Genomic DNA, 22,267 nt, shown 5'->3' with positions numbered 1-22,267 from the left:
ACGTACAGAATGAGACATGTACAGAGGGAGTCACTTCCAGAGTGAATCAATGGCCACATAATGAGCAGCCTACCCAGCTGAATATTGATTAGTTAGTGTTGGCAAGGTTCTACTCTAGGGAGCTCAGTATTCCTGCCAGCTGCCTTGTATAAGACAAAGGAAGCCTTAGCAAATTATAAATGGCAGGGTTTATTTGGGAGGCACCACTTATAATAGGGAAACATGTTTGGCCGTAAAACAAACATGAAACATCAACCATCCTGTTAACTTTTGCTAATAAGTATCAGTGTATTTTATTAAATGCAATCAAAAGTTTGCCCTCATAGAACTTTACTTACAACTAATATTAGAGACTGACTTGTCATTTCTACTGGTGGGGGGGGGGGGGGCAGGGGTTGTTTTGTTTTTTAGTTGCTGGAGGTTCTCATTCCCGGACTCTCTCTCCCCTTCATGAGAAATTGAAGTCTTTCATAAACAACATTTTGGGGTCTTGCCCAATGCCATACAATGTATGTTTCATGTCCATTCATTAATGGAATTAATTTAAATATACTAAAATCATCATTTTTCCTAAGATTAGTTACTTAGTCACATTGCTACAGGAGTGGCATTGGCAGACAAACAGAACTACTAACAATAGTCTGATGAAATGAAAAATTATTCAGTCTGACTAAAAAGAAATCCTACCTTTTTAGAAGCAGAGTCTCCTTTCTCACAGGCTCTCTATGGAAAGAGAAATGGTACAAGTTAGGAGAAGGGGATCCGAAAATAGTATTCTACAAGCAATGGGCCCAGTTTATTCTTAGTGTAACTCTGACTTCAAGTAGAGTCACACCAGGGATTAATTTGGCCCTATGTCTTTGCCAAAGAACAGAAGCTGGCCAAAGACAGCTGCTTTTGCATTTCCTCAATGAATCTGTTCATTCTACCCTCATGATGGAGAGGCTGTAAACAAAGGCTCTTCATGATGTCTCATTGTGCTATGCATAATTATACTGTATATACTCCATAACTATACATGCTTCAAGGCACATTGCAAAAGCTTTCTACTTACCCTGGCTTTTTCTGAGAGGGTGGGTTAAGTGGAGAAAGGATAAGGGTAACAGTTAAAATGAAAAAGAAAAATCTTAATAGCTGCTTGGGATGGCAGTTGGGAATTCTCTAAACACAGTGTGGGGGAGATCAAGGGGGTGTTAAAAGAAAAAGAAAAAAAACTAACAAGACCTGCACCTAGCATCACCCTGATCACTTTGTTTGTATGTTTTAGCCATTTTGCTCACCCTTTCTTTGAGATTATAAGCTCTCTGAGACCAGAACTGTCAGGTTTGTATTGTACCTAGCACAATGAACTGGATTGGAGTTTTGGGGATTACATAAATATCACCTGGGTTGCTTCCCCCCCCATCCCCTCAGCCCCACAAAGTTGAGAGAGACTTTGTCCTCTGAAAATGTGACCCTTTCCCATATGAAAGTGTGCTTCTCAGGAAACTCCATCAGAGGGATCTCAAAGAGTTTTCCATTTCCTCTGGTTCTTTTCAACAGATTTTTTGGTGGGATAGGGCAATCTGGCCACCCTCGTTTATCAGTGCCGGAGCACATGCAGTTAGAAGCTGTCTTCTACAGACTCTGTAAATTTTTTGTGCTACAGAAATTCTACAAACTCTCTGAACATTGCACTATTTTAATCACAGAATGCACAAGCTTCTGCAGGTTTACTAGTGAAGATCCACATCGCCTGACTATGATCTCCTTTCACTGAGGTAGAAATCAGGAGTCACTCCATTGAAGTCACTGGAATTACAGCAGGGGAAAAAAATAATCTGCTGTAAAATCAGGATAGAGTTCGAATTTTTTTAAGCCACAGCTGTTTAGAAAGATTTTTTTTTTACCAGGTGGGTGTGCAGATCTTTTTAGCTCCTTGGTTTACAACATTTATTAATCCCACTAGTTTTGCCAGGAATATGACAATTTTGCAAGCTTCCTTTTCATGGGTCCACATTTTGCTGCCCTTTCACTGAACAGTATCTTATGCCAGAAGTAGCCCCTTTGACTTCAGTGGAAGTGTTAGTAAAGTTACTATTCAATGTAATTACTGGTGGTAGAATGTGGCCCATATTGAATTACTTAAATTCTGGCACCTAGTCATGTCAACATAATCCTAGGCACTAGATTTCATTGTGGATTATTGAGCAAAACAATCCTGAAGTGTGTAAATCAAGGCCGAGGCAACATCTACATTAGTGAGATCACTTGTATAGCTGCTCTATGCCAACGAGAGAAAGCTCCCATCAACATAATTAAACCACCCCCAACGATTGGGAGTAGCTATGTCAGGCTGAGAGCGTCTCCCACCAACATAGAACTGTCCACACCAGCACTCCCATCAGTGTAATTTATGTTACTCAGAGGGGTGTTTTTTTCACACCCCTGAACAGGGCCTGCTCCAGCATTTCTGCCGCCCCAAGCAAAAAAAAAAAAAAAAGCTGCGATCGGTGGCAGCAGTTCAGCGGCAGGTCCTTCGCTCCTAGAGGGAGTGAGGGACCTGCCGCCCCCGAATTGCCGCAGGTGCCACCCCTCTCCCTTGGCCGCCCCAAGCACCTGCTTGTTAAGGTGGTGCCTGGAGCCAGCCCTGCCCCTGAGTGACAAATTATATCGACAAAAGTGCTAGGGTAGACAGCTGACTAGCAAATTTGAGAGATTTTTAAAAAATCATAGCACACCTCTTAATGCTATTATCTCTAACTTGTCTTACCTGATTAACCTCAACCACACTGACTCCTTTGGCTAGAGGCCACAATTGGTAAATTTCAGGCAGATTGGCACTTTTCTGAGGTGAGTAAGAAAACCAGGCTTCTAGAATTTGAGGTGCTTCCAGAGCTCTGTAACCACATTGAAATAACAGCTCCCTTTCTCCCAGGAGGGATTTGTACACAGGAAATATTACCACCCTCACAGTGCTAGTCATGAGGCACTCCCATTGAAAGTATCAGGGGAATAGCTGGGGAAGATGGTGGAGAACTAACAGGAATAAGACCTGCTCCCTCCTCTGCTCAAAGATCATGGCTAATGCTATTGTCCTCACCTAATCCCCAGTGTTTTATAAAGAAACACACTGCTAGTAGTCCCAGGAAATCTCCACTAGCATCAGGCACACTAGACTATATAGTTACCATGTAACTATTTAATGAGCCATGGACTTGCTCTAATATGGTTATTTAAAAAGATACTTCTGTTCATTTCTCTATTGAGTACAACCCCTCATCTCTGCAGCCAAGTCGTTAGGGCCTGTTATTTTATTTATGTGCTGGCACTCAAGGGAGTGTCAAACTCCAAGTGCTAGAGGAAAGAAAAATATTAATTGACTTAAATAGAAATTACCTTTGAGGAAAACTCAAGTCAAGCAATTTTCATGCTGTAAAGAAGCAGAGGAGGTTGCCATTGTTAAGCTATTGTTTAAAACGTGGGTACACAGTTTAGGGCCGACAAAAGGAACAGCATGCACAAGACAGCTGATGCAGTAAACTATACCTCACTGTCGCTTTACAGAAACCAACACAGAAAATATCACTATTAAGACGCTATGTTATAAAAATCTTCCTCTAAAGATTTCCTCTAGGGAAGTAATATTGCTCTCTGAATTGTCCAACAACCAACTTGGGGCCTGATTCTGCAATCCTGGCACGTGGCTTTATTAGGACTACTGCCACGAGTAAGTGAATGAGAGTTGCAGATTCCAATCCATTGCAAGGAATTTCACCACTGCAAGCAACAAGGTTGTCTGCCTAGGTAAACCCCTTTGTGTTTGGCAGTGGTGCAACCATGACTGGAGCACAGTAGCCAGTTCTGGTGTCCACAATTCAAGAATGTTGTTGATTGATTAGAGAGGATTCAGAGAAGAGCCTCCAGAAGGATTAAAGGATTGGGAGACATGCCTTATGCTGTGTCTAGAGATAGATTCATGAGCTCCATCTGCTCAGTTTAACAAAGAGAAAGTTAAGGGGTGACTTGGTATAAGTAAATACATGGGGAACAAAAAGATGATAATAGGCTTTTGAATCTAGCAGACAGGTCTATAACATGACCCAAAGGCTGGAAGTTGAAGCTAGATAAATGCAGACTGAAAGTAAGTCACAAATTGTAACAGTGAGGGAAATTGGTCAATTATTCCAGTGACTAACTGCAGGGGTGTGTTCTCTATCACTGGCAATTTTTAAATCCAGTTTGGATATTTTTTCTAAAAGATCTGCTCTACTTCAAACAGGTCTTAACTATGGCCAGTGTTATACTGGAGAGCCAATTATATGATCACAGTCATTCCTTTTGGGTGTATAACCTGTCAACCTAGAGGATTATAATGCTTTAGCCCTGGTAGGGAACATCAAGGGAATTGATGCATACCAGAAAACAAAGGACCTGGAAAACATCCAGGACGCATTCAAGAGACTGCTTTTCCATACTCAAAATGTCAAAATTATGCTTAAGAAATGTCATCTTACCTATTAAAGCAAATTTAATCCTTAAAGGGTGCCAATTTGAGTACAATAATATCTATAGAATGAACACAGCATAGACTATGGCTATCCCATGCATGCTGCCAGTGTCTCAACTCTCATTTATCTTTTTGGGGAATCACCTCTAAGGGCAAGAAGGCAGTTGGCCTTTCTACTGACACTGCCAGCATAGTATTAGTGAAGTAGCAATGGCAGTTTTGTCCTCTGTGGACACCCACTGATAAGGGACTGAGAGCACTCAAGCCTTGATTCTGCAAACTGATCCACATAAACTGACCTCTATGCTCCATCATGTGATCAGACCTCTATGTTCCATCGACTCTCATGCTTTATGCACTGATCAGCTTGTGGGATTGGAATATAACTCATTAAAACTAAGCAGGTCTGAAATGCTAACAGCTTTCATTCACTACGTATGTATCCCAGACTAGACCTGCTTTGCAGCTCACTGCTAGCGAGAGTTGTCAGAAACAGAGTAGACTCAGCTCACAGGGCTTCAAAGCATCAATTTTGGCTTGTGTGGGTTCCACCCTTGAGTTCCATTTTGCTCTGGCTTCAAATGAAGGCTAGAACACAATGCTAAATGTTTTTTGTGGCTTGGGGTCAAAGCCATCCAGATTTTCACCCAAACCATAAATCAGCCCACGCTTGCTTGAAATTTTGCCCAAGGTTCCTGAAAAGTTCATGAACTTTGGTGAAAATGCCCTAAACTTTAGGCTGGAAATTAAAAACAAAACAAAAAACTTTCCACTTTCAACAGGTTTTATTACAAACATTTTGGCTAGCTCTCGTACGGATCCCTTAAAGGAAAACACCAATGTTTTTCTATTAAACACTAAAATCCTTCCCCATTCCTTGTATTCTTTGCCCAGTCTCCATTTTCCAACATGTCTAGATTTTTTCATCCAGGTTCCATCTGTGCCTCAGATGAACCTAGGGTCTGGGATGAGACAGAGGCCCAAACCATGGAAACAATTAAGCTTATGCATAACTATTTCACTCACATGGATAAACCCAGTGGGATTACTCAGGTGAGCAAAGTTATGCCTGTGCTTACACGTTTGTGGGATCAGGGCCAAAATTTTCATGCTGTCTCAATGGGATCAAATTGTGACTAAATGAAATAAGGAAATCTTTGAAGAGTGAGTTTTTTTACAGGATCCTCACTGTTAGTGACTCATTTTAGCATAAATGAAGTAATAATTCCATTTTAAATAGTTCTGAATTTCTTTGTATTCTTTCATAAATAATTTAAAGTGGTGTTGTACCCATGTGGGTCCAGATCTGAAGAACTCTGAGATGCTCAAAAGTTTGAATCTTCCACTAACAAGGGTTGGTTCAGTAAAAGATCATTTCACCCACCTTGTGTCTCAGTATTTAAGATCCTCTGCAGTTCACCTTTAGTTTTTGCACTCATCTCTGTGGTTGGTATCCCGTTTATCTCTGAAGAGCTTCCCCGTTTTACAGATATCAACACCGGGTTTTAATATCAACTCCTATCAAGCACACTTAAACCCCTGATCATACAATGAGTTCTGTGCAGATTCCAGGGCAAAAAAGAGCTACAAGGGCAAAAGCAGAATAGGTGGGGTCTTGGGAGAAGGACATGGAAGCAGATTATCTCTATATGCAACTCCTGAAGCTCCAGAAATAAATATACCTCATTCAATTTAAAACCAAACTAGTTTTACAGGGATAAATTAAAAAAACAAAAAAAAACCACAACATTGAAACTTGCTTAAAGCAGCTTTCAAAGCTATCTGCTTTTTTCATTTATTTTTCTCTGTTTCCATTGCCTTTTGAAATAGTTTCCTTCGTTGACTACGGTTTACCATTATCACAGCAATGTTACACTTTTTTAAAAGCCAATTTATACAAGTCTAATTCGGATATTCTGCAAAAAACAACAAGCAACTTCCTGTAAAGTATCCACCTCCCCAAGGATTGCATATTTTGAAAACAAATGAGGCTTGAAAAACAACCTTTTGATTCTGCAGATTTCGTTTCAGTACACTACAGCAGTCAGTCACATCTTGAGTTTCAAACTTAGCCTGTCCAAGTTGGCAAGTATAATATATTCTGTAGCTAACCTTTTTCTCAAGTGAGGAGAGGTTCAATCTTGCTCCCACTGAAGTCACCTTTTTCATAAGCTTATTGCTGAAACTATTTCCAAGTTGTACATTATGCAAATGCTGATTTGCTTGACCTTCCATGACACTGACTTCTCCCTAGTGGTCTAGCAACACCTCCTGTAATCTCTCACATCCTACCCATACAGCACATCCCTGTTATCAGTCTTACACACCTGGTTTTGGTATTCTCACAGAGCTTACAATTTAGCCAAAAGAACATGCAATACACTGTTGCTAAAGCCTCCTTTCATCACCCTTCTTCCTCCCCTCCATATGTTGTCCTAAGAAATTCCGCTTTAAGTATTAGATGACTTTTGCCCCAGTAACTTGAATTAAAAAAAACTTTGTCTAAATTCCACTTCCTCCTCCTTGCTAACAGGTAAGCATCCTTTATATTTCTACTCCTGCTCATTGTATTATACCTAGAGCCCCCAACCAAGCATGGGCTCCCTATTGTGCTAGGCACTGTATGTACACATCGACACATTCTCCTACCCAAACAGCTATACAGTCTAAAATGAGACTAAGAATGGGAGAAAGGAAGTACTGCCCCCATCTTGCAGATAGGGAACTGAGGCAGAGATTAAATCATTTGCTTAAGGCCACTCAGGAAATCAGTGGCAGTGCCAGAAGCTGAACACAGAACTCTAGTGCCTTAACCACAAGTCCAGCCATCCTCTTTTAATTGTTGATCATCAAATCATCTATCTTCTTTCTCCCTTCCAGTAAGGCTACCTGTCTTCACAGACTGTACTTCAGGTTTGTCTTGGAATATCCCCTCATATAGCATATGAGTAGAGAATAGTGATAGGCAACCCATAGAGTTCCACTTCAGATACTCATCTATACACATATGCAAAAAGCCTGGGAAACAAGCAGGGAGAACTGGAAGTCCTGGCACAGTCAAGGAACTATGATGCAATTGGAATAACAGACTTGGTGGGATAACTCACATGACTGGAGTACTGTCATGGATGGTATAAGAGGTTGACTCACCCCTGCAGTGCCTCCTGCTGGTCTCTTCAGGGAATCAGCTCAATCCAGCCCAAAGCACCCTCTGCAGGCCAGTGATCCACCTTGTCCTCCTACTGGCTCCCGTGTCCCTCCCAGGACCCCATTGCCCCTTGCTCTGGGTGCTGCCCCCTGGCAGTACCTACACATGCTAGGTCTCCCCTCCCAGGGGAACCCCCACCCACTAATCCCACCTCACCTCAGTATCAGGCTACTGCCAGTCATCATCTAGCTCCACGCCTGGGGCAGACTGCAGTATCAGCCTACTCATCACTGGCAAGGAGGGTTTGGACCTGCTGCTTTGGCCTACACCTGGGTTGCCCTCTGCAACCCCCAGTACCCCTTGGCCTAATGCTAGGCCGCAGCCTGGGGCTTTCCAGGCTGGAGCTCCCCAGCCTTTCCCCATCCAGGTACTCTGTCTTAGCTCCCTACAGCCAGGCCCTTCTCCTTCTGAAGGCAAAGAGAAACTTCTAAGCTTGGGGCTGCCCTGGCCTTAATAGGGCCAGCTGGGCTCTGATTGGGGCATGGCCCAGCTGCAGCTGCTTCCCCCAATCAGCCCAGGTCTTTTCTTCCACAGCCCCACGCCCTGGGGCAGACTGCTTTAACCCTTCCCAGGCAGGAGCAGGTGTCCACCCTGCTAAAGATGGATATAAATTGTTCAGGAAGGACAGGCAGGGCAGAAAAGGTGGGGGAGTTGCATTGTATATAAGAGAGGAGTATGACTGCTCAGAGCTCTGGTATGAAACTGCAGGAAAACCTGCGGGTCTCTGGATTAAGTTTAGAAGTCTGAGCAACAAGGATGATGTCATGGTGGGAGTCTGCTATAGACCACCAGACCAGCGGGATGAGGTGAATGAGGCTTTCTTCCGGCAACTAACAGAAGTTACTAGATCGCAGGCCCTGGTTCTCGAGGGAGACTTTAATCACCCTGATATCTGCTGGGAGAGCAATACAGCAGTGCACAGACAATCCAGGAAGTTTTTGGAAAGTGTAGGGGACAATTTCCTGGTGCAAGTGCTGGAGGAACCAACTAGGGGCAGAGCTCTTCTTGACCTGCTGCTCACAAATGGGGAAGAATTAGTAGGGGAAGCAAAAGTGGTTGGGAACCTGGGAGGCAGTGACCATGAGATGGTCGAGTTCAGGATCTTGACACAAGGAAGAAAGAAGAGCAGCAGAATACAGACCCTGGACTTCAGAAAAGCAGACTTTGACTCCCTCAGGGAACTGATGGGCAGGATCCCCTGGGAGAATAACATGAGGGGGAAAGGAGTCCAGGAGAGCTGGCTGTATTTTAAAGAATCCTTAATGAGGTTGCAGGAACAAACCATCCCGATGTGTAGAAAGAATAGTAAATATGGCATGTGACCAGTTTGGCTTAACAGTGAAATCCTTGCTGATCTTAAACACAAAAAAGAAGCTTACAAGAAGTGGAAGATTGGACAAATGACCAGGGAGGAGTATAAAAATATTGCTCAGGCATGCAGGAGTGAAATCAGGAAGGCCAAATCACACTTGGAGTTCCAGCTAGCAAGAGAGGTTAAGAGTAACAAGAAGGGTTTCTTCAGGTATGTTAGCAACAAGAAGAAAGTCAAGGAAAGTGTGGGCCTCTTACTAAATGAGAGAGGCAACCTAGTGACAGAATGTGGAAAAAGCTAATGTACTCAATGCTTTTTTTTGCTTCTGTCTTCACGAACAAGGTCAGCTCCCAGACTGCTGCACTGGGCAGCACAGTATGGGGAGGAGGTGACTGGTCCTCTGTGGAGAAAGAAGTGGTTCGGGACTATTTAGAAAAGCTGGATGAGCACAAACCCATGGGGCCGGATGCGCTGCATCCGAGGGTGCTAAAGGAGTTGGCGGATGTGATTGCAGAGCCATTGGCCATTATCTTTGAAAACTCATGGCGATGGGGGAGGTCCCAGATGACTGGAAAAAGGCTAATGTAGTGCCCATCTTTAAAAAAGGGAAGAAGGAGGATCCGGGGAACTACAGGCCAGTCAGCCTCACCTCAGTACCTGGAAAAATCATGGAGCAGGTCCTCAAGGAATCAATTCTGAAGCACTTTGAGGAGAGGAAAGTGATCAGGAACATTCAGTACGGATTCACCAAGGGCAAGTCATGCCTGACTAACCTAATTGCCTTCTATGATGAGATAACTGGCTCTGCGGATGAGGGGAAAGGAGTGGACGTGTTATTCCTTGACTTTAGCAAAGCTTTTGATACGGTCTCCCACAGTATTCTTGCCGGCAAGTTAAAGAAGTATGGGCTGGATGAATGGACTATAAGGTGGATAGAAAGCTGGCTAGATCATCGGGCTCAACGGGTAGTGATCAATGGATCCATGTATAGTTGGCAGCTGGTATCAAGCAGAGTGCCCTGGGGCAGGTTTTGTTCAATATCTTCATTAATGATCCAGAGGATGGTGTGGATTGCACTCTCAGCAAGTTTGCAGATGACATTAAACTGGGAGGAGTGGTAAATATGCTGGAGGGTAGAGATAGGATACAGAGGGACCTTGACAAATTAGAGGATTGGGCCAAAAGAAACCTGATGAGGTTCAACGAGGACAAGTGCAGAGTCCTGCACTTAGGACGGAAGAATCCCATGCACTGCTACAGACTAGGGACCGAATGGCTAGGCAGCAGTTCTGCAGAAAAGGACCTAGGGGTGGCAGTGGACGAGAAGCTGGATATGAGTCAACAGTGTGCCCTTGTTGCCAAGAAGGCTAACGGCATTTTGGGCTGTATAAGTAGGGGCATTGCCAGCAGATCGAGGGACGTGATCATTCCCCTCTATTCGACATTGGTGAGGCCTCATCTGGAGTACTGTGTCCAGTTTTGGGCCCCACACTACAAGAAGGATGTGGAAAAATTGGAAAGAGTCCAGCGGAGGGCAACAAAAATCATTAGGGGGCTGGAGCACATGACTTATGAGGAGAGGCTGAGGGAACTGAGATTGTTTAGTCTGCAGAAGAGAAGAATGAGGGGGGATTTGATAGCTGCTTTCAACTACCTGAAAGGGGGTTCCAAAGAGGATGGATCTACACTGTTCTCAGTGGTACCAGATGACAGAACAAGGAGTAATGGTCTCAAGTTGCAGTGGGGGGAGGTTTAGGTTGGATATTAGGAAAAACTTTTTCACTAGGAGGGTGGTGAAGCACTGGAATGGGTTACCTAGGGAGGTGGTGGAATCTCCTTCCTTAGAGGGTTTTAAGGTCAGGCTTGACAAGCCCTGGCTGGGATGATTTAGTTGGGAATTGGTCCTGCTTTGAGCAGGGGGTTGGACTAGATGACCTCTTGAGGTCCCTTCCAACCCTGATATTCTATGATTCTATGAATCTATGATCTTGTACCAATCTCCTGGTGTTGGCAACTAGGCTAAAAAACCCATAAGAACAAGCTGTTTGTCAATATTTCCCATGCTTGCTGGCTTCAGCTAGACTGGAAATACCATGAGAATAGCTTCACTTGTACTATGATTGCAGATATTGCTACCTTGGGCTATCATTCTGTTCTGTCCCAGGCTGTATTAGACCCTTCCAGGAATACCTAGATGCTGCAGGAAGTGGTGGTGATTCAAAAGATGGCTCTCTTCTCTTTAAGGCACTATTAACGCAATATGGTGCTATGGGACACTAAATTGTTGGAAATGCTGTCTTTTGAATGACATGAAAAACCGTATCACACTGATCATCAAAGATCCCAGGACTCCTTTTGTACAAGTGTGCCCTGGTGTCTCGGCCTGCTTCCAGCAGTGCCAATTTGATTTTTTTTATTTGTTTCAAGAGCTCGTCCATTGCTCCCTTTACATTCTGCTGATCTAAATTCCCCTGCACATTGAGCTTGGCATGCTGTTCTTCACTTCCTGCTAAATTGTGTCTGCATTTTTATGACGTCAGTGTAGGGTCTCTAATTAATTTCTGAAATGGTTTAAGTTTTTCAGAGTCCTGTACAAATGTATTCCAGTATTTTTCACTCAGATTGGGTAGGTGAAAAAAACCCAAAGTGCAGAAGCAGATGAGCTGGGATTAGCTTTCCATATTTGGCTCAGACTTTAAACCACTTACACGATTATTGCCAATGCCAACCATTCAAAAATCATGAGATTTTAAAATTTGGGGGGGTACTTCTATTTGCCTTTTTGTTTCTAGAGCTTTAGGTGTTATAGTTCCAAGCTTTCCTCCACAGCCAGGAGAGCTAGAAACTTTTTTTCTTTATTTTTCCTTTTTTGAAGTGAAAGCCAAGATTCTTATGTAATCCCTTGGCTTCAGGAGCTGGGACTTTACTATCAAGTCACAAGTCTTGGGTTGCCAGCACTGTATGACCAAATTCCCAAGCAGGGCCCTGTTTCCTATGCATTGATATTCACTTTTTATGCACTTTCATTTAGGCCTTTTTTTCTACTGTGAATATATAAGGTCTCTTCAGGAACATAACTGAAGTGAGGAATGATTAGAGTAGCAGCTGTCTGTAAAAGCAAAGAATGACTGAACCTTCATTTTATGCAGGAAAGTTGGGTGTCAAAACAGAGAGTGCCATTTTATAAATGATATTATAGCAACTAATATAAAAAAGAAAACATTTACTTGGAAACAACACTAGTCCCCTCTGCCTGCCCCACCCCTAAACTTTCTGTGAGAGCACAAAAGCTGTCTGTCTGCTTTGGCATCAAAGAAACATTTTTAAAATATTTCCACATACTATAAGTTTTTTCTTGTCCTTTTAAACTTAGCTCTGCAGGAAGACCCAAATGGGTCAAGGAATGGGAGTTTAATTCTTATACAATTAATGTTCTTTAGTAAAGCATTTAGTCCTCCTTGTAGGAGTAAAGTGTCTTACTATGGGAAAAGGCTAAAAAGTCAAATGTACTCTTGGAAACTACAGAAGCAGCTGACCATAAGTGAGGCCACACCTCCTAAGTTTGTCTCCTCCTATTTTGTAAGCCAAGGGCTTATTTAATAATACTTTGCATTTCTATTGTGTTTCTACTCAAGGATCTGAAAGTGCCTTAGTACTGAATTTAGCATTGCAACACTTCTCGGGGGCACATCATATCATCACCATTTTCTAGATGGGAAAACTGAGGCATAGATTTAGACCACACAGGAAGATTTCACTACAGCTGGATATAGAGCCAGTGTTGCCTGACTCCAGATCCTGTGCCTTAACCATGGGAAGTCATTTAGATTCCTCTATCCCAGGTAGGTTTTCTGATGCCCAATGCTGTAATCTTTACCTTTTGCTAAATAAGTTTAAAGAGGATCTCAAGATGGAGATGACTTCCATTTTCTCTTAGCCTGTCTTTTTGATCATACCATGTGGACTTAGCATAATCAAAATGGTGACATTGCCTAACATTCTATATTGATTCTATAAAGACAAGGTGGGTGAGGTAATATTACTTCCCCCACCTTGTCTCTTTAATATCCTGAGACTAACATGGCTACAACTCCGCATACATTGACTGTAGGTATTCCCCGAGTCTATTCAAGAGTGAAGCTGAGAGTTAGAGGGGCTTGTTTTCCCATTTCATCTGGTGAGGCAAATGCTCTGTATGCACCTGTTAGATCTCACAACGTTCAAGACAGAGGGACAGCTTGCACTTCCTTATGCTATTGGCTGCATTATTGCACACCAAGTTCATTTCATTGGAGCCTGGCTGGGTGTGATTGGAAGCTAGATTTCACTGAAGAGGAGTGGCTTCTTCATTGGATTATGCAGCATTCTTCCTTAGCACATGTGCAAATTTCCAAACATCATAATACAGAGCCTGAATTCACAACCGCTTATTTGAGCATCTTCCTCTGTCTTCCCTTCAGAGATTTACACTGGTTCTTTAAATCAGTGACGTTAACCCAATCTAAATCTGGAGAAGGGCCACTTGATGGGGTCCTCCAGAATTTTTATGCTGCTTTCATGCCTTAAATGCTGCTATATTTGCCCACTTTCATCAAGTATGGACAAATAACAACTCTTTATTTTAAAGACATCACAAATAATTGCACTTAAAACATCACCAGATAGGTTTTATGCCCTATCAAGACTAGTTCAGTGTTTCTTCTGGCAGAAGTGTGCCATTATCACACCCAGCGAAGCGGAAGAAATGGAGCTCCTAAGATTAGGTGTCTGTAATGCTATCAACCCGTCCAGGAAAAGCATAGAACCTTCCAATCATGTGCTGGCAGTAAGTACAGAAGGAAATTATTTTAAAATACTTTGTTTTAAATTGTTTGCAGTTTTGTAGCTGATCTGAGAGACAAGGTGTGTGAGGTGATATCTTTTATTGGACCAACTTCTGTTGGTAAAAGGGACATGCTTTCAAGCTTCACAGAGCTCTTCCTAAGGTCTGGAGAAGCTAACCAGAGTGTCCAAGTTAAATACATGGTGGGACAGACTGTTAAGCATAAGGGCTTCACACATGCTCTAGGAGGTCACCTAAAATGAAGCCTGAGCCCGAGTCAGCTGGCATGGGCCAGCTGCGGGTTTTTAATTACAGTGTAGACATATCCTTAATCCTTGTCCTAAAAGGAAACTTCCACAACACCTTCCAAAGATGAGCCTGGGACCTTAAATTCTTAACTCTGCTAGACACGAAAAACCATGCACTTGACGGAGACTGGTTGTATGGCTCATCACAAGAAGTTATAACGCAGCCTACTGCCTGCCAACTGTTGACTTCCCACTTCATTTTAAGCTTCTCCTTTCCAGCAACAGAAGTTGGAACAATACAAGTTATTACTTCACCCACCTTGTTTTAAATTGTCTATAGTTTTTTTTATTTTAAGGCTAGGTGTGTACTATGTTAGTGATTTACAATTGTAGACAGTATTTTGTACTTATTTAAAGTCACAGAAGTGATCCTGCAACGAGGTCCATGCAGGCAGACCTATCTTCCTTCACAGAGCCCCAGTGGTAATGGGGTCTGCCTGTGCGGAGCTCATTGCAGGAAATGGGCCTAAGTTAATAATGCAAAGGAAAGAAAATGCATATTTTTGGCTGCTGCCATCATTTGAGAATTCTCTTAAATCTATAAAGTCTGCTTCATAGACCAGCCTTCCTGAGCACAAAGATTTTGGTTTTTTTAGGGGTGTCAGTATTAGGAAATGTGGCTATATAAAGTGGATGTTGTTGGCTTTTCTGGCTAGCTCATTCCCTGTCTTTATAAAGGATGTTTCATACTAGTTCTGTATATCACCTTTGCACGGCCTGTGCTCTATGAACATATTGGTTGTAGATTGGAGCTGGACCTGAGACACGGCTTGCTGAATATTAAATATCTTGGCGGGGGGGGGGGGGGGGGGGAAGGAGGGGAAGTTGAACTTCCAGGCACACGTTGAATGATTTACACTGCTCATAAAAAAATTGGCCTGAACCTCTGCCCAGAATGGGAAATGAACTTGAACCAAGCCTTTCTGTAGGTTTCAATGTGTTCAAATTTGCTCTCCATTATTTTTCATTTTCATTGCTTTGCCTCTCTGCACCTCCTAGTTCCACCCAGAAGATCAAGTGTGGGAATATCACAATGTCTGTTATGGTATTTCTGGCCCAAATTAAAGCAAGAAGTATTGGTAATAATTAAAGCAAGATGGATCATAAGGGGTCAGCTCTGCCCTCCCCTCCACAAAACAAGAATCTTGGAGGCAGATATGAATGGCTGAGAGTTATAAATGTACCTAATCAGGCTGGTTAGACCCTAATGTTTTATTAAATGCTGAAGATCTTGGTCAAAGTAGTAACCCTGGAGTTAGTGATATAATTTAAGCTGCCTAATGTGAGGCACCTTAAAAGGGCCTGATTTTCAGAGGGTGGGTTCTCAGCACTTTCTGAAAATCTGGCCCCTTTAAGTTGGCTCAAGTTGGGCACCCAAAGTGCTTTTGAAAATCTTGGTCTTCATTCCTCAGAGTTAAGTAAAATATATTTCAGTGGAGTCCAGTTAACACCCCCACCAAAAAAAACTACTTTTAGGTAGAAAAATTCTACTGCTTCCCAAATGTTAAAATGTCTGGAAATGAAAAGTGAAGGGACCTGGCCAGTTCCTCACAGTCATATAACCAATCTTTTGTCACTATCATTCACCTACCCAGGAACAACAGATGTTCCAATGGTTAGCGCACTAGCTGGGGGCTCTGGATACCCAGGTTCAATTCCCTCATGTTCCAGAGACTTCCTGTGTAACCCTAGACCAGTGGTCTCCAAAGTGGGGTGCGTGCATCCCAGGGGGTGTGCGGCAGGAGGAGCACTTTTTTGTTTGTTTGCTTCGTCAGTTCGGGCAGGAGTCCGAGCAGCTTTTTTTTTTTTTCTTGGGCAGTTCGGCGGGGTCCGACTGCCTTTTTTTTTTTTTTTTCCCTTCGGTGTGCTCAAAATTTTTTTAGTGATGGGGTGCACGATCAAAAAAGTTTGGAGACCACTGCCCTAGACAAGTCATTTGGCCTATCTGTGTCTCATGGCATATCTTCACTACAGACACTATGCAGCATAGCTACATCTCTGTAGCTATACCAGCATAACCCCGTAGTGGCAACACAGCCTACACCAAAAGATGGGGTTTTCCCATTGGTGTAGGTACACCAGCTCCCCGTGCAACCATAGCTACATTGATGAAAGCATTCTTCCATAGCTGTGTGTGCACTGGGGGTTAGCTTGGCATAGTTACATCAGTCCAGGGTGTGATTTTTTTTTTCCACATCCCTGACCAGCATAGCTATGTTAACTAACTTTTATCAATAAAATGGGGCTAATAGTACGTCACTAGCTCACTGGGGTGTTGTGAGATGCTCATATTACAGTCATCGGAGCCCAGGATACATTTATGATAGACTTACACCCCTCTGCTCTTGTTTTGTTCTGTAAGAGAACAAACCAAACAAAACAAAATGTTGGACATAGTCCTAATCTTTTTCTATTTATTAGAAGCGTGAACATTTTCCAAAGGATTACAGTCCCAGGGCATATTAAATTCTGTCAGGACATTCTGTTTTCTCAATGTGACATGTTAGTAGAGTAGAAGAATATTTTTATGAATAGAAATGGATACAAATGTTACAAAGTATGTTGAATTATTACTTGTGATGTGGTAATGCCTAGAAACTTCAACCGGGTCAACGCCCCATTCTACTAGACACTATATAAATAGTAAGACAATCCAGCCCTGAAGTGCTTACAATCTAAATAGACAGGAGAAAGAAAGTGGATTTTCCCCATTTTACAGATGGGGGGGATGAGGCACAGAGAGTAAGGCCCAGATTTGTAGAGGCAATTAGGCATTGTTGTTGTGCTCTGGTTGCAACACCTTTCTAAATACTCATTTCTAAATACCTTTAAAAATCTGAGCCAAAGTGATTTTCCCAAGGCCAAACAGGAAGTCTATGGCAAAGCTGGAATTAAGCCCAGATGTCCTGAATTGTAGTCCAGTGTTTTAAGCATCACCTTCCTGAACTAAAACTTTACTGTTGTAGCTTTGTGTCTAACCCCCAAGAATCACAAAATATCTGACCTGAAATCATCAGTTGTGCAGGACTGAATATCACCTGTCCTAGGTCTAAGTGACAGTGTAAATTTCTGGAAGGATAGGAAGAAATAATGCAATTCATTACACAGTTCTACAATTTATCAGTGGGTATCACATCCACATACAATAAATTACAGTGAGTATATGTTTATTAGAGGAGCACAAACCACAAATTCTTTACAAAATCATATGATGAAGTCATCGCTGATTCACTTTGACATTCCACAGTAATGTTCCCGAATACCACAGTTCTGTTACTACCGCGTTTGGAGCTTACAATTTATAAGGCTTGTTAGGTTGTAAATGAATGAAGTGTGAATTAACGATTCATTCTGTTCGAATTACACTTATGGTATGCTACTAAGCACAAAATGGAAAGAAAAGCAAACAGTAATACCACTAGAAACAGGCAGCTTCTTACACTGTTATCAAATCCAAGGTGGCCCCTCTCCTATCCATTCAGTTTTAGCTGGTAAAGTGATAGTGTCTGATGGCATAAAGAGAGGAATTCTGCATTTTTAGAGGGTTACAATGTGATTCCCCCTCTCGTGCAAAGGCTAGCTTTAATATACAGTACCTCTGAGTCCTTCCATCTGTTTGATAAAGTATGTTGGAAAGTTGGGTAGCAGCTATTGATCAGTGTACTGCGACTCACAGTGCTAAAATAGTATTCCCTATGTGCTTTTCAGTTGTAAGCAGCATGCATTTCTGAATACAGCCATCTGAATACACTGTAAATACTTGCATTCTCCTTTTACTAAGATGCTATTAAGAGACTGTACTGTACACATAGCTGTCCTTTCAGACTATCAGATTCTACAGCATTGTGGCTTTGCTCACTTTGTCTTCTCAGCACTCATGAAGTTAACTATTAATGCCAATAGATTAGTACTAAATCTCTTACCTTGCAGAGTTTCAGAACTAACCAGCATGCCAGGTATGCTGTCAGGGTGAATTTAGCTTTCATGTAGGTGTCCGGTAAACAGGTAAGATACATTTGTACCAGATCCAGCTCTTCACTGACAACGCAATTGCCAGCATCAGCAGTAGCATCCTCCCCATCCCCTTGTCTTTGATCCTCTTCTACTGATGCACTTGGGCACCTATTTAAATCCATTTTATCAAAGATATTTTCCCTCCTTGACAAAGTCCTGATCTTTCCACAGAAAACTCAGGGAACTTTTTGTTTCATATCAGTAAGTATATTTTCTGAGCTTCCAAAAGTATGTAGCCTTGCCTTTAAGCCAACCCAAAACTTAGACTATGGTGGAAGAAACTTTCTTCAGTTTAAACTCCCTTGGATCATTCTTTTTCTTATTGAGCGACCTTTTGCAAATGTGTGTACAGCTACAAGATAAATATAGCACTGGCTAGCGAGCCTTGTCATACAGCACAAGAATACTCCTGCCCGTTGCCAAGAGAGGAGAGAAAGATTCCATTTATTTAAAGAGCAAGTCCCCGGCATCAGTACTCCCTTGTTCATTTAAAGAAAAAAAAGAAAAAGGAAAGAGCTGTTATCTTTGAAACCTTTTTTTTTTTTTTTTGACAATTGTGCTTCCTCAGAACAAATCCCATTTCTGCAAGAAATGTTCTTACGGAGGAGGATTTTTTAATCCAGAGACTTGTAGCCACAGTAATTCATTGTCTGTGATATTGCAGATGCTGAGCTTGTGAAGGCTACAAATTTCAAAAGAATAAATGAGGGCTCGCAGATGGAAAGAGGCCAAGACATTCTGAAATAACTAATGGTCCTTCCATAGGCCAAAAAATGAACAAAACATGTTAGAGATTAACCAAGCAATTTTCCAGCTAAATGTTAAGGAGTTCATTTATGCCTTGAGACAGCATTCATTTGTATATGCTAAGAACACTTTAAGACACACTTATTTTACTTTTGATGGCCTACATCTTAGTAAATGGCTTGAGAAATATAGATTTAATTGTAGCAGTATTTAATTGTTAATTTAATTAAACAGATTTAATTGTTTCAGTGGTACTAATAACAAATGTATTTTTTGTTTTGTTTTGACCATTAGGGCTAATTGTCTTGGTAGCTTTAGCGATTAGCAAAGGAAATATCCATCCTTCAGATGAGACATTCAATTCTGCTTTCTTCCTGCTTCTTCTTCTTGATGTTCAGGTGGAAAGTGGACAGCCTATGGCCACTTGCAGAAAGGTTGTGGGAAAACTCTGATGTCCTTGGCAGATGTTTCCTTCCTTAATGTAAAAGGATCTGGTGGCCAAGACTTCAATTAGTGAGTTTGAGTTACTTCTAAGTACCAAGTGGCAGCTATTCAGTAAAAGTACTGCAAGCACCTAAATCCTTAAGGTTCAGTTCTGTCACACTTATTCACATTGAGTAGTAATCCTATTGAAACTCATGAAATTATTTGTGGAGCAAGAGTGGAAGAATCTAGCATTTACTGTGAAAGGCATAATACAAATCTGTAGACTAGATCCATCTATAATGAGATAGAGGGGAAAAGCAGACTACCAAACAAGAGCCCTCATTCTGACTGAAACATGCTCCAAGGGGTCCAACCTGGGTCACTATTCAACGGCCAATATTTCCCTATTTTTCCAGACTGATGAAGGTGAGTAGGAGAGACAGCAGAGAACTATGGAACTAAACTTCGTTGGATCAGTGAAGTGCTGCAAGAGACATTAGAAATAAGAATATCATTGGCATTCCTGCATGTAATCTGGAGTGCAGATGTTAAAGGCTTGATTACGCTGCTGCTGGAAAATAGCCGAGTAGTCTCTCCATCCAGCCATGCCCCAATATTGTGTGTTAAGATGTTAAGAAGAATATAATCAAAGCTAGAATAACACACTATAGAAAACAGTTAGTGTGGCTTTACATTTGCAGAGTGGTTAAAAATGAACACCTTACATATTCCTCTTCCTTCAGTGTGTCCCCAACAAACTGTGAGAGCTTCTAATGAGCAAAGTCAAGTCCTCACTTCCACCTCTGGATCTTCCTCCTCTTCGAGTCCTCTCGGGCTTTGTCCACAAGGAGGTTTCTACACTAGCCTTTTCCCCCAAAGCTTTCCAATATTGCTACCACTTAAGGGGCTAATAACTACAGGGAGCTAGCATAGAACAGTTTAACAGCATTTAAACCCGTGTTATCTAACCCTGCTAAGTGCTGATGACACAGTAGTTAAAGTACCAGCAGCCACAAGTATCCTGCCCGTGCTGCCACTCCTACTATTTCTACCACAAGTGAAGCTGAAACAGAGATAGCACCAGTCAGAAATCTCAGGAAAATAAAGAACTCAGATTAAGATCTCACTATCAGGGGCGGCTCTAGGCACCAGCAAAGCAAGCAGGTGCTTGGGGCAGCCCATTTGCAGGGGCAGCAGCCGGCAGGGATCCAGCCAGGGAACTGAGAACCAACAGGGGGCCCTGGGAGCTGTAGTTCATTGGTTAGCTCCCTGCCTATAGAGCCAGCCCTGGAGCAGGGAAAGAACTCCATTTCCCAGCATTTCCTTGGCCGCTATCAATAGGAAAGGGAGAGGGAGGGAGTATGGTAGTTGAAACCTCATGCTGCAGCTTGCTGTGAATGGAGAGCTCACTGCTAGAGCAGGGTGGCATTGTGAATGGGGAACAAGTATGCCCAAGGAGTAGAAGGCTTTGGCCTAGATATCCCCTTCAGAAGACATCCCCAGCCTGGATTAGGGATACTGGTGTGACCTCACCTTGCAGCCCCCAAAGAAAGAATTGGGTGGATTAAATGGACAGTGCCCCTCTCTATCTGAAGCCTAGCAAGGGAGGTATGTGGATCCCACTAGAATTTAAAATGAAAAGTAAGGGAGGGGAGACTCTACTCGACCTGGGCAGCTTTAGATACAGTACCAGGCACGTAGGAGGATTTCCACTTCTGAACCATGGAAGCAGAAATTGACTTTTCCTTTCCAGATTTAGCTAATATTCAGAAAGGGAATCTAGCATCTGCCTTCCAGATTTGAACACCTCAAAATTCAGGAGTGCTCAAGCTCAATTCGGGCAGCTATTACTTCATTTCTCCCAAATCAAATATACTGATCCACTGTAATTTGCTGTAGAAAAAGTAGGGCTGGGGTGGGGGCAGTCAAATTTGGTTTTGCTTGGGGCAGCAAAAAACTTAGAGCCAGCCCTGCTTACTATTAACAGTCCTCAGTCCTGATTTTTTCACTGCTTTGCTCCTTGGATAGACATTTTCAACTCTGTCAAATGAGTGTAAAGTAATCTGCACAGGTATAAATGATTCCATGAGCTTCAAGCCAGTGGAGAATCTAGCCCCATATTAGCATGTTGTATAGTACCTCAATGGTCAGCTTAGACATCAATACACAAATACAATTGTAGTTCTACGTTTCATCGTATTTGATTAGGTACATTGTCCCTGTTTCTCCAGAGACAATATTTAATCTAATTTGCATGGGTGCATAGCTGTGCACTTCAAAGTCATTTTTTGCATTTAAAATAAACTTTAGAACCTGTTTCTTGAATATCCAAACTTTAGTGTAAAAGCTATTGCCTAATACTTGCATAGTGCTTTTCAACTGTTGATCTCAAAGCACTATTTGTGATACGCCTTCCTCCTTCTCACCATTCTCTTTTAGGAGACCCATACTTAGGCTAATCGAAGCTGACTGTGTCCCTTCAAATCTTTTTATTTCAATTCTCCTACTTTTCCTTGCTTTTTAAATTCTTCTTTGACTTTGACTTGCCCTGCTGAGGATTATAAGTCTGTACTTGTGAAGCTACAAGGGAAAAAATAGACAAACTTGCATACCAGATGAATTCTCAATAGTTCTATCAAGTCTGCTCCCAATTCCAAGCTTCTCCAGTACCACACAGCAATAGCATGTCCTTCCGAGACACTGGGTTTCCTACCTCCAAATTGTAGGATCCTTTTCCTTTTATAAATTCTATTAGCAAGAGTCCATGAAGCTGATTCCGCTGAATACAAATGTGTTGACAAATACCTGAAGGTCCTGCCGAAGGGTGGGGTTTTATAAGCCAGACAGTTCTTTAATTGGACTGGCTATATCTGCTACAGAAAACAAATTGATTCTCTCTTTTGGTATTTCTGAGGGGTTTCCACCGATGTCTCACGAACAC

General features: G+C 42.2%; 1 protein-coding gene across 5 annotated transcripts in view; it reads right to left on the bottom strand.

Annotated features, from left to right (window-relative positions):
* ARHGEF4 (Rho guanine nucleotide exchange factor 4) overlaps positions 1-18,661 on the bottom strand; it is a 355,243-nt gene extending 336,582 nt beyond the window's left edge. For all 5 annotated transcript variants that reach the window (XR_010590131.1, XR_010590130.1, XR_010590129.1 and 2 more), the window contains exons 1-2: positions 18,063-18,661; positions 688-723 (exon numbers count right to left, since the gene is read on the bottom strand). Coding sequence is in view for 2 of the 5 variants with exons in the window: in XM_024103274.3 (XP_023959042.2) it covers positions 688-723; positions 18,063-18,275 (249 nt within the window). In the remaining 3 variants the exon portion in view is untranslated. The remainder of the gene's footprint in view (positions 1-687; positions 724-18,062) is intronic.
* Between the last annotated feature and the right edge of the window lie 3,606 nt (positions 18,662-22,267).

The sequence above is a fragment of the Chrysemys picta genome, chromosome 9 (assembly GCF_011386835.1).
Source record: "Chrysemys picta bellii isolate R12L10 chromosome 9, ASM1138683v2, whole genome shotgun sequence".
NCBI classification, from domain to species: Eukaryota; Metazoa; Chordata; order Testudines; family Emydidae; genus Chrysemys; species Chrysemys picta.
This window is presented reverse-complemented; position numbering and strand designations above follow the sequence as displayed.